This window comes from Coprinopsis cinerea (genome assembly GCF_000182895.1).
Source record: "Coprinopsis cinerea okayama7#130 chromosome 4 map unlocalized cont3.4, whole genome shotgun sequence".
Taxonomy (NCBI): Eukaryota; Fungi; Basidiomycota; class Agaricomycetes; order Agaricales; family Psathyrellaceae; genus Coprinopsis; species Coprinopsis cinerea.
In genome coordinates, this window is record NW_003307541.1 from 2,469,621 (window position 1) to 2,484,703 (window position 15,083).

Below are 15,083 nucleotides of genomic sequence, written 5' to 3' on the forward strand. Positions count from 1 at the left end.
ATCCTCCACAAGACGAGAAGAAGGAGGGGGAGGGGGAAAAGGAAACGGTTCCGATGGGCCGTTGATAAGATGGGAAGGCACGCGCCGAATTCGGTGGAACAAAGCCAGTTCGACTCGACACTGGTTAAGAGAACACACGTGAGTTGATAGATGTTGCTCGAGAGTGGACTTACTGTCTCTTGCATAAAATCTGATGTTATGATTATGCATTACGGATCGTAAGGCAATCAGAGACATGCAAGGAGCTATTAATGAAAGAGGGATGTTGGCAGCGAGTTTGTCGCCATCTTTGGAGACAGTTTCGAGGCACGGCATAACAGGTACAAGATCCACAAACTCGTACGTGTCGTCAGGTTGCACACCGGACTGTTTGGATGATACCACAGGGTGATTCTGTAGTTCCGAATACAAGAAATGACGTTTCGCGATATAACCACCACCAAGACGACTTGATACGGCATGCTGATCATCACTAGTACTGCTGAGCGGAAAGAACATAGATGCAGTGGTCGAAGGAGTTGAGACATACGCCGACGACGATGGCTGAAAACAATTGGCTGGCAATTGATGCTGAGGTTCACCTGCCGTACACAGCGACGAAAACAGTTCAGCTGCTGGAAGCAGGCGACAACACATATTCCCTGAGAAGTGCAAGGAGAGTTTCTCGGACCATGTATGCTGCAAATCGTGGCCAACACAAGTACTGTTGGCATGCTGCGCGTCGACGAGAGTGTTGGTTGGCAGTAACGAACTCATTGTTATTAGTCGAGTATGATTGCACGACCGAAATACAGCGAGCTGAATTGGTTGTTGAACCGAAGCAAAATAGTAGTTGGACAATAACAGCGAAAACAGCTTTTGACGAGATATTGACGAAAGTTTTAAGCAGGTGGAACAGAGCGAGCGGTTTGACTCACACAGATCTAATCTAACATCACAGTATGTATTATCTTATCAAGTAGGGGCGCGTTTGAGGCACGTGGGAATTTCGGCCAAAGGTTCCCCGAGCCTGCCCTAAACAACCAAGTACCCGAGGGAAGGATGCTGTGCCAGAGTCGTCTTGTCTCGTTTCCTATCCACAATTTTTTGGCAAGAATTTGAGAATACGACTCTAGGATACCATGATATAAATCAGAGTAGGATTTTCGAACAGGACAACTCTCGTACTGAAAGAAAGGAATAGAAGTGTATGCCATGGATCACACCTTTCTTCTACGTCGTCTATATCGGTAAGGGTCAGGTTTTCGGAAGGGCACTAAAAGGGTACGGGTGCCAATAACTGCGAGGACAACGAAGCGAAAATCACCAACCTGCTAAAAGGCGAGTGGCTCCGTCGCAAGGTATTTACTTTCGGTGCAACGCAATAGAAGCAGGAAACGCAAAGCGATGGTGCTGATGAATTCGAATCAAGCATGCATGGATTTTACGGGCGAACTCTGCAAAGTTTGGTGATACAACAAGACAGTTCCTTGATACCTATACTCTATTTTAACACTACGTACTGAATATGTAATTCTCTATAGTAACCCTATGTACTGAACGTGAAATGGTAAACGATTATGAAGAACCATTCAAAAATAGACAGTACGGAAGTACGGAGAGCGAGAGAAGGGGGAAAGAGGCGGAAGGAAAGAATAAACGGAAGTTAAAGGACAGAGTGAATAAAAGTAAAGGATGGGAAAGATCAAGAAAGTGTAACTGCATAAAGTGGCTTTATCTATTTTCGTATGTTAGGATTCGAATTATGAGTAGCAGGAACACCAAGAACGACGACCCAAAGCACATTGAAAGTTATTTTAGGAACACCATTTCTCTCAAACCAGGATGTGGTGTATGCGACCAGGCAACAGCTTCGCATCGGTACTTCACCATTCCATTTTGGCAAGATCGACGCGAGTCGGGGTAAGTCGGTATTGGGATTGAAGACGATGGTTCTAGCATCGTAAATCGGAACTAGAGCTCGAACAGTTAGACTCAGTAGGAGCAAGAATACGATTAGATCCTACCGTCTTCATCGTAATTATACGGCGCCATCCTCCTGACGCTGTTCTTCTGCTTCACAGGACTTTTGTACTTGCTGTCCTGAATGTCATGAAAGGGATTATCGGTCTGGTGAAAAGCTGCTATTCATAAAGGCGTCAGCACTGTTGTAGTCGTTGAAAGATTTCTAATGCTTACCGCCTCCTTTACTCTCCGAACTACCACCTTCGAATCGGGACTTGGTCTGGAACTGTATTTTGGTACCGACGACTTGCCCTTGGAGATTGTCGTGATTAAAAGCCGTAGCGTAAAAGCCATTCCACCGCTCCCAATGCCCCCTATTCATTATTCCACTTATGAAACGTGTGTCGACAGAAGCACGGAGCTTGGATTCGACGACACCAATTACCGACACGCCAGCTACAATGCCGACCTTGGGGCGATGAAGCTCGTAGCGGGTAAAATTGTACCGATAAATAACAATCGAACGGACCACGAACTCGGTAACATCTGCAAAACTGGGGTTATAATACTCCCCGCTGACGAAAAAGGTCAGGCATTGAACAAGGAGGCTGAGGAGAGTGTACGTTAGAACAGAGTTACGACGAGATGAATATGCATACTCCAAGTTAAAATTCTTAGGCATGATTCTCTGCCACGCATTCACAGACATAAGGGGTGTAGGATCATCCCCCGTGGTTTTCCAAGTCTTGATAGACCCCTCTCTAAGGATGCAGTTGTTACAACAAATAAAACATTGAGACGAAGAGGCGCACGCACCTGACAGGAACGACTCCGTTATACAAGTTGCGTCGAACAAGGAAGGGATCACGAACTTCGTCCAAAAGCATAGGGCATGTATCGGGAAGAGCACTAGGAAAAGTAAGCACGCGACGACAATACAAACAAAACGGAATTCAATAGCACACACCTTCTGTCGACGGTAAAACTATCGTATATATCATTACTCGAATCCTCCGTAACCAGTTGACTGAATGGATCCTCGAACTCTTCGCCTGTTTCTTCGAAGTCCTCTGATTTTGCAGGCTCGTTGGCTGGGTCCTTGTACTCGATAGCTTTCTGCTTCCCTTTGTCTTCGGGTAGCTTAAGCCGACTAAGGGGAATGTCGTCTTCATCGTCCTGCGTGTCGTCAACGCTTTTTACATCCTCGGTAAGCTCCTTGGTATCAGGCGTCTTTTGACTGCAAGGTAAACATTATTAGAAACTTCCGGAGAGCGCGTATATAGAGAGTACAAAGATACCGACCCCTTAGTCTTCTTGTTGGGCGTCGGGCTATCCGTCGCCTCGCGGGCACGTTTCCTGGTCTTTGGAGAAGGCAACGAAGACTTCTGTTCTTGTCTACAGCGGGTATCAGCACACGATTCATGGCACATCCTCCCAACTGGCTTACTTAGGCGATTCGCTGGTTGACGCGGCCTGCGCCTGCTCGTTTTTCTTCGCTGAAGACCTGGTGGCTCTGGACGACATGCTGGTAGTCGACCGGAGGTACTGAGCCAGGGAGGATGGACCAGACCGCGATGTTTTAAGACAAAGGAGGGAGGATGACAAAGAACAGGAGGGAGCAAAATGAGTCAATTCGCAGCAAATGAAATAAAGCGCAGCAGCAGGTCCCAACTTCAAGGGAAACAAGAAGGGGAAATGAGTAGGGCGAAGTCGATGGAGGAAGTTTCTTAACTATAATAGGCAATGGATGTCATGTGCAAGAACGGAGACTAGCTCAAAAACTGTCATATACGAGTCAAAAGCTGTCATCCGAGTCATTCCACAAGAGCCCGCAGCAAGTAACGAAGAAATGACGAGTCACATATTACAGCGCGGGGATCTGCCAGTCGTAATATACAATGTACGCCTATTGGACCGATGGAAATTCTAAGTCACGTGGGTTATGGAATCAGAGGATAAAAGGGCGAACAGAAGCAGACAGAAAGCGGTATACCGACCGACTATGAGCGGATATGATATCGACGAATTCTACGATAAAGACGAAGCAGCTGCTAAATTACAAGAGATAATTCACGAAAGCAGCACAAACGAGAAGACAAAACATTACCAGCTAACAGTAGGAAAAGTATGTCACTCAAAGCACGTCACTGTTCGCCAAGATCTGACTGCCCCTTGTATAGATTAAAGCCGCCTCCGTGAAAAGGATTTTACGTCCGGAATGTTGGAAGCTATACGAGATCATATCAGAAGAGCCGACGGAAATCGTATTCCGAATGCAAGGCATTCTACAGTCCAAAGATCTTCCTCCCGTTGGGCGCAACGCGTGAGTAGTATTCCGCCTTTCCATGTAGCATATGAGGGATTGGAAGGAAGCTAATATATTATCGACCAGTAACAGGAGCAACAGAGCTAAAAAGTACTTGCGACAACAAGTCACCCTATTCGGTTTTGGGGCACCTTCGTTCCAAAGCTTCGTAGATTCCATGGAGGCGATGTATATAAAATACGGCGACTTCATTGCGGACGGACGTCTGGACGATTGGAATCCTCCTACAGACGACAAGGGCATAGGGTTCGACATTGTCAATCGGTACTTTACCAACATCAGCTATTCAGCCGGGGAAATCGCCGTTCCGTTCCACGAATCTGTAGATCCATGTGACGTCTTGAAGCAAATGGGAGGAGGAAACTATATCCATACCCAAGACAACCACGTAGATTATATAGAGCGTGTACCTGCGGACAACTCCAAGCAGTACCAGTAAGAAGATTTTCGTTTGCTGCGTAAATTTCAGCTCACCCTTTATCCGGAACAAGGTACAGAAATGTTTCACCCACGGCCTTCAAGGTAGGGGACATAGTGGAATGCGCCCTTACTGCGAGATGCTATCCAACCGGAAAAGACACCTTCAAAATACGCCTGGTTCTCAAGGCGTTGGTGCTTATTGACCAGGGAACACGCGAAGTAAGTGTGATCCTCTTCAAATTACGACATAGATGTTGATATCACAACAGAAAGCATGTATACTGAGGATGCGAAACCGAATTAAAGCAAATCCGCCAATGCAATCACTCAAGCGACCTGCTCTATACGATATCGATGACGAGATAGACACAAGCGAAACTGCGATGTCTCGAATGAGGTTGGACTGAACGACAGGAGCTCGGTTAACACCATAGATATGCATGTAAAATATAATAAGCGCTCGTGAACACCATTTAGGAAAGTAACACAACCATATCCGGAAAGAGATCTTCTGTGCAAAGATCAGATCTACCGAATAGAGCGCCTGAGTCACGAACCGTCTGAGCGCGATCTAAATCGACCATACTTCCAGGGAAAGCAGGAGATATTGCCATATTGGAATGTAATGGGAAGACGGGGAACTCCATGAACGTACCGAAAGTGCCGACGAAAATTAGACACTGTAATAACAGTCAGGACCTCACAGGAAACACGTCAAGAAATGTACGGATAGTGAAGTACGACTTTGCACCAAATCTGATTACCAGGTATGTAGGAGCCGCGGGGGGACAAAGGTAGACTATGTGCAGGCAGTAGCGAAAGATTGAGAATGAGTAGACCCAAACGTGGTGGGCTACCAGCAATAATAAAAGTACCAGATTGCGATCCAATAAAAGCAATAGATCTTCGATAGATTGCACTTAGTATGTAAGTCAGGCACGCGGTATAGTCCGATTTGGTCAGTACCAGGTCCAGTATTCGAGTCAAGGAATACGAGGTGAGTCAGAAATAACACGCCACAACGATAGTGCATCATTATAATGGAAAAAAAAAAAAAAAAAGAAATGACAAAGACGGTACGCGGACCGCGGTCATCAGGAGAGGTATAAATAATGAGCTCGAAAGAACGAGTACAACACGCTCAGATTCCCCTCCAGAGTCCAGGCTCCAACTAAGGCTTAAACGAGAACGCTTGCATAGAACCCTTCCCTACCGACCAACAACCATCCAATTTCTTGCACTCGCACTCCTCGACACACGGCAGTAGTGCCATCTATATTGGTTTAATAGCCTGCCACACAGGTGCAACCCAACGGGGACTTCACTCGTTATCTCAAGTTCAGCGGCTGATTCTACTTAAACAGGAAATGATGGACGAACCCCCTAACATCACTGTACCCACTAACCGCAACCTCCTTCGCGTTCTTGTGAGAGCAACGGAAAACTGCAGCGTACACGACACACCATCTGCCTCGATCCGAACCGACCACGACAGCGCTCGAGGGGACGTCGACGTTAATCAGGAGGCCGAACTCGAACCTGAGGAAGATAATGCCGCCTCTGTTGATTCAGCAGGGAGTGCATTAGAACCCGGAGAGATTCCAAACCAACCCAATAACGTCGACACAGCACCAGCAACCACGCTGGAACCGCCTGCGCCTATAATAAATTCTCATGCTCAAAGCTCGTCAAACAACGAGGAAACGCGAATTTTTAATAACCAGTCTCCCCAAACAGTCCTGAATCAGAGCACGAGCTTTGACCTCAATCGATCCTTGGCAGTAGCACCGGCGAGCAACTACCGACACAAAGTACCGCGCTATCCCAACCTGCACTTCCGATGGACAAAATGTCACAAATGTACCAAAATCCATGGGTTATGCCACATATGTAACCAAATCCACGGTGGGTGCCCGACTCTTAGAGCTATCGCGATTCACGTGTACTGATGACTGGGCAGTGGCAGAAAGGGAAAGTAAGCTCGTGACGAAAATACCTTACGACATACTGGAAAGAATCATGATCAACATGAACCCCGCCCACCTCCTAGTACTAGCTAGTACATGCTGGCACTTTCGGCAAGCCGTGGCTACCTGGCTCAGACACAACACCACCAGGCTTTGTGCCAGTAGGGGTTTTTTGGACCCAAATCGACTTCTACACGCGATAGACCGATTCAGGTGCATTATAGCCGGTCCCGATATGCTCGGAATATGGTTCCCAGGCCTGGAATCCAATACAGGTCTACACATCTTTATTCCCAACAACCAAAAGGCAAAGAAGGAAATTCATTCTATGCTTATAGAAGACAAGTTTGTCGCCGACGACGCCCAGAGAGTACTAATGGACACCAGCCCGTACCGGGCAAAGGCGATTTACCCCGAGTTCGGAACCACAGTACACGGAGTGGAAATCTGGAAGAAAACGGGCGGGCTGAAGTGCTACCTCATCACGTCAAAATTCTCGGATCCTATGGTGTCGGTCACTGAACTCCCAAACACGGCATTCATGGTTGGTACTGACGGTAAAGATGCAATTATGTTGTACCCCAGATACACCTTGAGGTTAGAAGGCATTTCCAATTACGACTACTTCGGACACGAAATTATAGCGGAAAACGAGCACTACGCCCGACACGGTTTTATCATCTGGGACCACGACACCTTCCACCCAGTCACATCCCATTCGACTTGCGGATACCACATCGACTGTATGTTCACGATCAGGTCCTCCCACGACAATCAAGTACTGCGCACTAGACTCCGACCCCCCGACAGAATAGACAAAGCAATTAAACCCGTCAGATGGCCACGCCCGCTTTCTCTATGGAGGCTCCGATGTCACGATATATGTGGCAACCACCCTTTCCCTTACGACCTGAATGCCAACAAACCACTTTATCAGTGCAACACACAAATGATTGGTGAGTCTCCAGTTCAAGACTCAAGTATACGACGAGGCGCTAAGGTCATTCATCGACTTCACAAATAGCAGACTGATGGTCACATCCGACAGACTTGTGGAAACCAGGAAAAGAGCGGGGTCGGTGAGCTTCACAAGAAGATGAAAAGGATCCATATCGGTCCACGCCCGCAAAAGCAATAAAAGGGAGCTGTTGTACATATTTTCTTGAAAGGCACCCTAATACAAGTGTACATACCTACCTTATTCAAATGTAAACATGAATCGACCTTGCAATCTTCGTTTTTCCGACCGCGCATTTGAGAACCCACCTGCATGAAATGTATAGCATGAAGTGTATATTCTCGTCACCGGACGAACGATTGTTACAGGCAGAAAGCGCCAAGTAAATTCTCATAAGCGAATGTGCGAGCACCAGAATCTCCGTATTGAAACTTCAATAGGGCTAGTGACGGGACTATATCCAACGCTCGTTGCATCCGCTCAGCATTATCGCGAACCACCATAAATTGAAAAGGTAATGGCGAACAAGGATACATACGGATCGCGGTATGATAGGGGCTTTTTATCCGACTCGGGACGCAGGTAGATAAATAGCGACAAACGGACAACAAGGAATACAGTACAGGAAGCAGAGGATAGAGAGAATACGTGAATAAAAGACAAATAAGCAGGTAACAGTAACCGGAAAAGCGGAAGGGAAAAGAACGAGTTTCAGTAATAACAGGCGCGAAACACAAAGAAGGGAAGGGGAGACACAAGAATAAGGCAGGAAGCAAAAAAAAGAATAAGGAAGGCGACAGGAAATAGAATCAACTAAGAAATGATACGTGAGTAAAGGCGAAATCAAGAATAGTCTGAATAGAAGATAAAAACAGTAACTATATGGAAAGCAAAACGAAGAATCAATGCAAGAAACAATTTTTTTAAAAAAAGGGGGAGGGAAGCATGGGTCGGACCAGATTTCAAAAAACCAAAGCGAAAGTTGAATGAAAAGCTCTGCAAAACGAATGAAAGATCACTGAAAAACAGGAGAATACATGTACCACAATAAACAGCTCGAAAAGAAATGTCAAGCATACACGAGAAGCGACGAACAATCACGAAATACGTGCATTTGCGTCCCTGACCGAAGAGCTATCGTCAACGTCGGAGCTCTCGTCGTCTGCAAAGTAAGATGGCGAGTCCGTATGCGATCGATCTAGCCGCCAATCACTACTACCAGCAACTGACGACGTTGTGACGGCAGACGACTCGATGCAAGGGGAAGGGAGGGACTCCGACTCCGCAGATTTCGGCGATCCACGCCGACTAGCGACAGGGTCCGTTCGCCGTGAAAGCTTGAGGAGGGAATAGACCGGATAGGTGTGTCGATCTCTGCTGTAAATGCGGCGTACCACCAGATGGAAGGTAGACAAGGTGTCGAAATCGAAATTGAGGTCCCAATCAAGACATTGGCACAGCTCCCTCTCCATTTCGAGGACCAAAGCACGAGAAAAGGACCACTGTGCTGAATATCGCCACGACCGGACAGTCCATTCGGTGTCGGACAGAATCTTCGAGGCGAGCATAAATGCCGCGAAGTAGAGCCGATGTCCTGTTGCGCGGGCAGTCGGATATCGTTGCTTCAGCCGCTGGAGAAGAAGCAGGGCAGCATAGGGAATGCTGGGATCCAAAGCTGCGCGACGAATTAGGGTGGCGATGAAGTTGACGAGGGTTTTCGAAGGTGACGAGTCCTCAGGCATGGACATGGGCGACTTGAACTGGTGGATAAGAAAACACGCACAAACGGACGCGGTTTCGATGTATTGCAAGGAATCAATTGACGACCTGGGAGAATGTTCGTACTAGCCACGTTCAAGCTTTGACAAAGCCAGCAAAGAAAAAAACAAAAAAAGGACAAACCTTCACTCTTTTACGCGAAGCCATCATGCCAGCGTCACGGTTTTAGAGACAGATACAAGAGCAAGAAGCTCGAGACTATTCACGTAACGACGTGTGAGCCTTCTCGACGGTCGGAGTCAGAAGAAGAAGGAGAGGCTGCGTCGGTCAAAAATAGAAACTACAGCACGGGCATGAAAGCCATTACCAATCCTAAAATGTTATATGAGAGCGTTATAAATAGACAGGCACAAAGAGAAAACGACCACCTTTTTTTTTTTTTTGCTTTTAGTTTTAAACCCATTGATAGTCGCTTGTCCACTAGGAGAGAAAAAGTATGTACGACAGATAAGGACGTAAACCAAAGAGAACGAAGGGTTGCGCAGAGGGAGCGGAGAAAGGCCATCCAAAAGCAAACAACCGCCACGATGGCGCTGGAACACCAGCGTAAAAGAAAAAGAGGAATAAAGACGTAAAAAGGACAATACGAAGCAGAAGGTCAAGACAAAAGAAAACGAAACCATACAACCTCAAAAGGAAATACAATATCAATGAGACGCCCGAACAAACAACGCGTCACCAGAGCCCGCTACAGAAGGACTCAAGACACATTGACAAACAAACGTGATAATAACATGACCGTGGGAGCTCAATTACTTGGCATCAAAACCACCAAAAAGGCGCAAAATTGCGCTATAGGAACGAACATTTGCTGCGCAAATCCTCGTAACAGTGTGCGTTTTTGTTGAAATAAAAGCCTCAAGGAGGGGTTATTTCAATTCAGGATTGATTCAAGACCTTTCGGCTTCCATCTGAGTGCGAAAGTAGAAGAATTGTTGGTGAAACGCCCCGCCTGTGCCTTTCACAGCATTATCTCCTCCTCCAATGCCTCCTCGACGTTCTTCAGATACTGTGAGGGTCCATGGGGCAACCTAATTGAAGGGAATGAGGATATAATACATGGTCTATTAGTGAAAAAGGTTTCTGGTGTGGAAAAACGGTCTTCTTGTTTAAGACACTGGCCGGGATGATTCCGGGGAGGTAAAGGCCAAAAAACACTGGACTCTTATGACTGCTGCAAGGAAAATCTGAGGAATCCGGCCGCACAGAGTTCTGTGTATCGACATGGAGAACGTTGTAAGTCATGATATAGAATATTTCAAGGGGAACTGCAGGCGCTATTCAAGTTGTGGCACCCGTGACTGGCCCTCATGGACAAAGGGAGCGATCCCGGCCTTAACTCGGGGTATGGGACAAAAAGCAAGATTCTGGCCGCGCAGCCACCTTCGAAGTTTGTTGATCTATGATTCTGCCGACTCTCGCCCCCTTACACTCGGTTTTGCGAGCGCTATTCAAGTTTTATCGCCCTCCGCCAAAATGTGGGGGGTGTCACGCATGTCACGTGATGTACCTGGATCGCTCACTGGCCCTACCTTATGAATCATGAACTTTGTGATTCAGGCGTCAGTGACCCGCGTTCTCTCTCCGCGCATGCCAACCACGAGCTCGTTAGTAGACTCTTGACGAATCGAGACAACGAGTCGATACATAATATGCTTTGGGAAGATCAATGTCCAAGTGACCTCGCCATTTTCCCTTGCCTTTTTTTTTTTTTTTTCTTTTTTTTGGTGGTACCCCGTGTCCGAGGACACTGCTCAGCGACCTAGTCCATTGTCACAGTCGCTTTCGCGGGCGTATGTTAGAGTAAAGTCACCACCCCGGAGGAATGCTTTTACGCACACCGTCCCTTGCCTTTTATCCCACCAACTGTAGCAAGCAATTCAACGGGTCCTGAGGATAGCACGGGAGAGGACTAGTGAGATTGAATACATATATCTCTCCAATCCGTCCCTCAATCCTCTTGTACCCCTAGCGAGCGGTTTCGAATTCCTCGGGAAGATCGTCGAGGGAGGAAATGAGTCGGAGTCGGAGGACATTAAGGTGCGGAACAGCGCCATTGGTCCAAACGATTAAGACGTAAGTGGATAGGGGTGATACATTCCAGGACTAGACCTTGAGACGTCAATGACATCCTTGAATCGGTGCCTCCAGCCTACCTTTTCTTTTTCTTCCTCCCAGTAGGCCGTAGCAATGCACTCCAATCATCGTCGTCGTCGATCTTGGGCTGCTCGAGTTCCTCGAGTTCCTTCCTAAGCTGCTCCTCCTCTTCTTTCCTTAGCTGCGATTCGCCTTCCATCCGCTGGAGTTCCGCAAGGCGTGCCCTCTTTGCTTCTTTCAATTCCTTCAACCTGCGCTCTTCGGCCTCGCGTTCAATCCTCTCCTTCTTGACCCGTTCCCTCTCTGCCCGTTCCTCCCGCGTCAGGAACTGTTGTTGCCAAGCGCTGAGGTCCGCAAAGTCAGATTCGAAAGATGATAATATCGTCCTATGGAGGACAGGCGGTGGAGTTTGGGGTTCAGGTGGAAACGGTCGTGACACTGGAGATGGACTTCGGGAAGCGATTGAAGGTGGTTGGACGTGGATCATTGCCGGGGGCGGGGTCCATCGTACAGGCATATCCCCCAGAACTACTGCGATTGGAGGCGGAATGTCTCGAGAAGGCGGTACGGGCTTCGCCGGCATCATATCTCGCAAGTGATTAATGATGATATTGGTCAACTTGAAAGCAATGTCGATACCCAACTTTGCTGCCTCGTCCTGTGAGATGATTTCCTCTCACTCGACTAAAGAGGCGTAGCCCGAAAGGAGCCAGTCGTGAATGTGGTATTGCTTGGCCAGGCATACGAGCTCCACCGGGTCCACAAGCAAAGGTGTCAACGCCCGAATTGCCAACTTGCGAACATCGTTGAATCTCCACTGGGTTGACAGCTTCAGAACGGAAATCCATGCATCTTTGTCAAGGCGGGGTTTCATGTCGAAAACAGTTGGCCTACACTAACTGATCAAAAAGAATGTCCCACGGGTTTCGCGTCCACTCTTTCATGTTGCAAGTTCCATAGCTCAATATAAAATTGTCCGATAGTCTTTAAATTTTGGGATAACATTTTTCAAATAGTTGTACAGGTATTGTGGTAATTTGGTGGGAAATGGATCGCTAGGCACGTCGAAATTGGATGATCTTAACAGGTAGACGAGCACTGGCCATCATTCCCTGGTGGTACTTTACGAAAAAATGCTCAATTGTAAGATAGAAACAACACAAGTGGAAATTTCAATTAGTAGCGTGTATTGCCACCCCTTGCAGCCTTTACATCCCGAATTCTCTGCGGAAGAGACACGTAGAGTCTCTCGATATATGATTGGGGAATACTATACCATTCCTCCTGTAAAGCCTCCCACAACTCGTCCTCCGAGGTCGGTAAATGGTCCCTAGACCGAACCATATGTTCGAGATAGTCCCACAGATTCTCGATGATATTGAGATCCGGGCTGCTGGGTGGCCAATCGAGTACATCGATGTTGTGATTCCGGAACCATGTCTGGGTCATCTTGGCCGTGTGCTTCGGATCATTGTCTTGTTGGAAATAATAATCTTTCGCGCGGAGCCCGAGGTCGGAGAGTGTTCCAAGGAAGTCATCCTCCAATATTTCGCAGTACAGGGGCGCATTCATGTTTCCTTCAATGCGCACGAGACGTCCAACACCATACGGGGTGATCATTCCCCATACCGTGACCTTCCCTCCTCCATGCTTGACTTTCTTCTTCGTAAACCGTGGGTCTAATCCCTCGTTAGGCCTCCTCCAGCACCACTCTATACCATCTGACCCAAAAACCCGGAAAATTGACTCATCTGAGAAGAGAACAGCGTTCCAATTCTCTGTGGTCCATTCTGAATGATTGTTGGCATAGTTGAGGCGTTTCTTCTGGTTCTCGGTGCTGATAAATGGGACTGTTGCTTTGTGGTGGGACTCTAGACCCTGTTGACGTAGTGCACGTCGCATGGTTTGAGTCGAGACTTGCGGGAAGTATTTGCGCGAGAGGTCGGATGCATTACTGGCAGATCGGTCGCGGTCTGAGAGCTTCCTGGGACGCCCTGTCGAATGGCCCACATCGTAATAATTCTCTTTTCCGCCATATCTCTTGAAGATGTGATTAATGCTGCGGTTGGTGAGGTTGCTACGGTCGCCTAAAGCAGCTCGGATAGCATCATTGCTGGCTCCTTGTTTCTTCATTGTACAGATCTTGGCCTTCTTTGTTGGGGTCGTCCAGGGCGCCATATTGGTAGTAGAAATAGCAAAGAATCGCGCTTTAAAGCGCGAAGATGATAGGTGCAGTGGTGGTTGAGAAATTAGGTGTCCATTGTGATGTCACTTTAATTTGGCGCGCAACCATCACAGGTGCCACATCATGGTTGATGGCTACCAGAGCCATTTCTTCGTCATTCTCCTCCAGGTTTTTCCAGCACAGAATACGGTCATTAATACATCTATAGTTTGAATGTTATGTTATTTGGTCACGATAAAGACTAGCTATGAACATGGCGACGTGAAAAGATGGGCGCCAAACCCGTGGGACATTCTTTTTGATCAGTTAGTGTACATCAACGATTGGGTCAGCGACGCGACAGTGAAGGTCGGGCAAAGGTACACGGACCTAGAGAGGAAAGCGCTCAAAAAGCTTTCAAACTCTTCGAGTCCGACGTCGAGCTTGACAGGTTTTTGGTTGTTACCGCCGCCGGTTTGGATTCCATGCTGCTCAGCGAATGTATCCGAGTACTCCAGGAACGGCACTTTTGGAAGCTGCAGAAGAACGCCCTCTACCTATAGAAATACGACAATGGTCAGAACACGGATTTCCTGCAAAGGAAGGGTTTACAAGCAGTGCTCACCTCAATGTTCAAGACTTCCAGTGAGTACACCGGGTGGGTGCGAAAAGGGCTGGTGTTCCTATCACCGGGATAGGCTGGTGGGGACGACAAGTCTGTGAGCGATGTCGGAGCAGTGGAGGGCAAGGAGGGGGCCTGGAAGGGACCCGCACCAGAGTGCAATGACGACAGACCAACCAAGGTCGGTGGTGGTGTTGATGGAACCGATCGCATACCGGAGTTGTTATCCCTTCCAGCCATAGCGCTGTGAAGGGCAGGGATGAACAGATTCAAAGAACAGCCTCGAACTTTCCCATTCACTGTCATTTCGAACCTTTATGAGAATCAATCCTAGCGCCCACACAAAGTCACGGGTTAGGAACTTCGGCATATAACTGGCAGATTGTCCTTGTTCTTTGGAGGTTGTATCCCAAAAAAGAAAGGGCTTGACAACGGAGTCTGTGGCGATTTAAAGATGCACCTGATGGGGGTTAACCGTGGAGGATGTGGTCTACGTCTTGCATAGATAACAATGGTTGTATTCATGATCCAGAACATATGTCAGGGTACATACGATCTGCAGGGTCCTGTGGTATCCAACCCCCTTCCAACCCCCTCTGGTAACTCCATTCGTCCGCATTCTCAGCCTGTTGATACGTGACATATCAGACAAGTGGGAGAAAAAGGTACAAGATAGACTAAGGCTGGACGCGGGTGCACCTGTACGGGTACCCGCACCCTTGACACAGGTACCCATGCCCCCAAAATCCATACCTGCACCCTCACAGGTATTTTCCAACAGGTACCTGTTACCTGCGGGTCCTACC

At 47.7% G+C, this 15,083-nt stretch overlaps 6 protein-coding genes across 6 annotated transcripts; 2 read left to right on the forward strand and 4 right to left on the reverse strand.

Annotated features, from left to right (window-relative positions):
- Positions 1-1,995: 1,995 nt before the first annotated feature.
- Positions 1,996-3,468, reverse strand: CC1G_07556 (hypothetical protein; the record flags this gene model as incomplete). The annotated part of the gene is made up of 7 exons (XM_001836421.1): positions 1,996-2,123; positions 2,179-2,552; positions 2,604-2,705; positions 2,761-2,853; positions 2,912-3,181; positions 3,247-3,339; positions 3,392-3,468. The coding sequence occupies 7 exons, from the start codon at positions 3,466-3,468 to the stop codon at positions 1,996-1,998; spliced, it is 1,137 nt and encodes a 378-aa protein (XP_001836473.1).
- Positions 3,469-3,946: 478 nt separating this feature from the next.
- CC1G_07557 (hypothetical protein) lies at positions 3,947-4,709 on the forward strand (the record flags this gene model as incomplete). Its single annotated transcript, XM_001836422.2, has 3 exons — positions 3,947-4,069; positions 4,125-4,267; positions 4,343-4,709. 3 exons carry the CDS (start codon positions 3,947-3,949, stop codon positions 4,707-4,709), a joined length of 633 nt encoding a protein of 210 aa, XP_001836474.2.
- Positions 4,710-5,730: 1,021 nt separating this feature from the next.
- Positions 5,731-7,740, forward strand: CC1G_07558 (hypothetical protein; the record flags this gene model as incomplete). Its single annotated transcript, XM_001836423.2, has 4 exons — positions 5,731-5,766; positions 6,055-6,595; positions 6,882-7,613; positions 7,706-7,740. 4 exons carry the CDS (start codon positions 5,731-5,733, stop codon positions 7,738-7,740), a joined length of 1,344 nt encoding a protein of 447 aa, XP_001836475.2.
- Positions 7,741-8,712: 972 nt separating this feature from the next.
- Positions 8,713-9,363, reverse strand: CC1G_07559 (hypothetical protein; the record flags this gene model as incomplete). The annotated part of the gene is made up of 1 exon (XM_001836424.2): positions 8,713-9,363. One exon carries the CDS (start codon positions 9,361-9,363, stop codon positions 8,713-8,715), a length of 651 nt encoding a protein of 216 aa, XP_001836476.2.
- Positions 9,364-11,546: 2,183 nt separating this feature from the next.
- On the reverse strand, positions 11,547-12,365 carry CC1G_07560 (hypothetical protein; the record flags this gene model as incomplete). Its single annotated transcript, XM_001836425.2, has 2 exons — positions 11,547-12,149; positions 12,237-12,365. 2 exons carry the CDS (start codon positions 12,363-12,365, stop codon positions 11,547-11,549), a joined length of 732 nt encoding a protein of 243 aa, XP_001836477.2.
- Positions 12,366-13,978: 1,613 nt separating this feature from the next.
- Positions 13,979-14,517, reverse strand: CC1G_14440 (hypothetical protein; the record flags this gene model as incomplete). Its single annotated transcript, XM_002911397.1, has 2 exons — positions 13,979-14,212; positions 14,281-14,517. The coding sequence occupies 2 exons, from the start codon at positions 14,515-14,517 to the stop codon at positions 13,979-13,981; spliced, it is 471 nt and encodes a 156-aa protein (XP_002911443.1).
- Between the last annotated feature and the right edge of the window lie 566 nt (positions 14,518-15,083).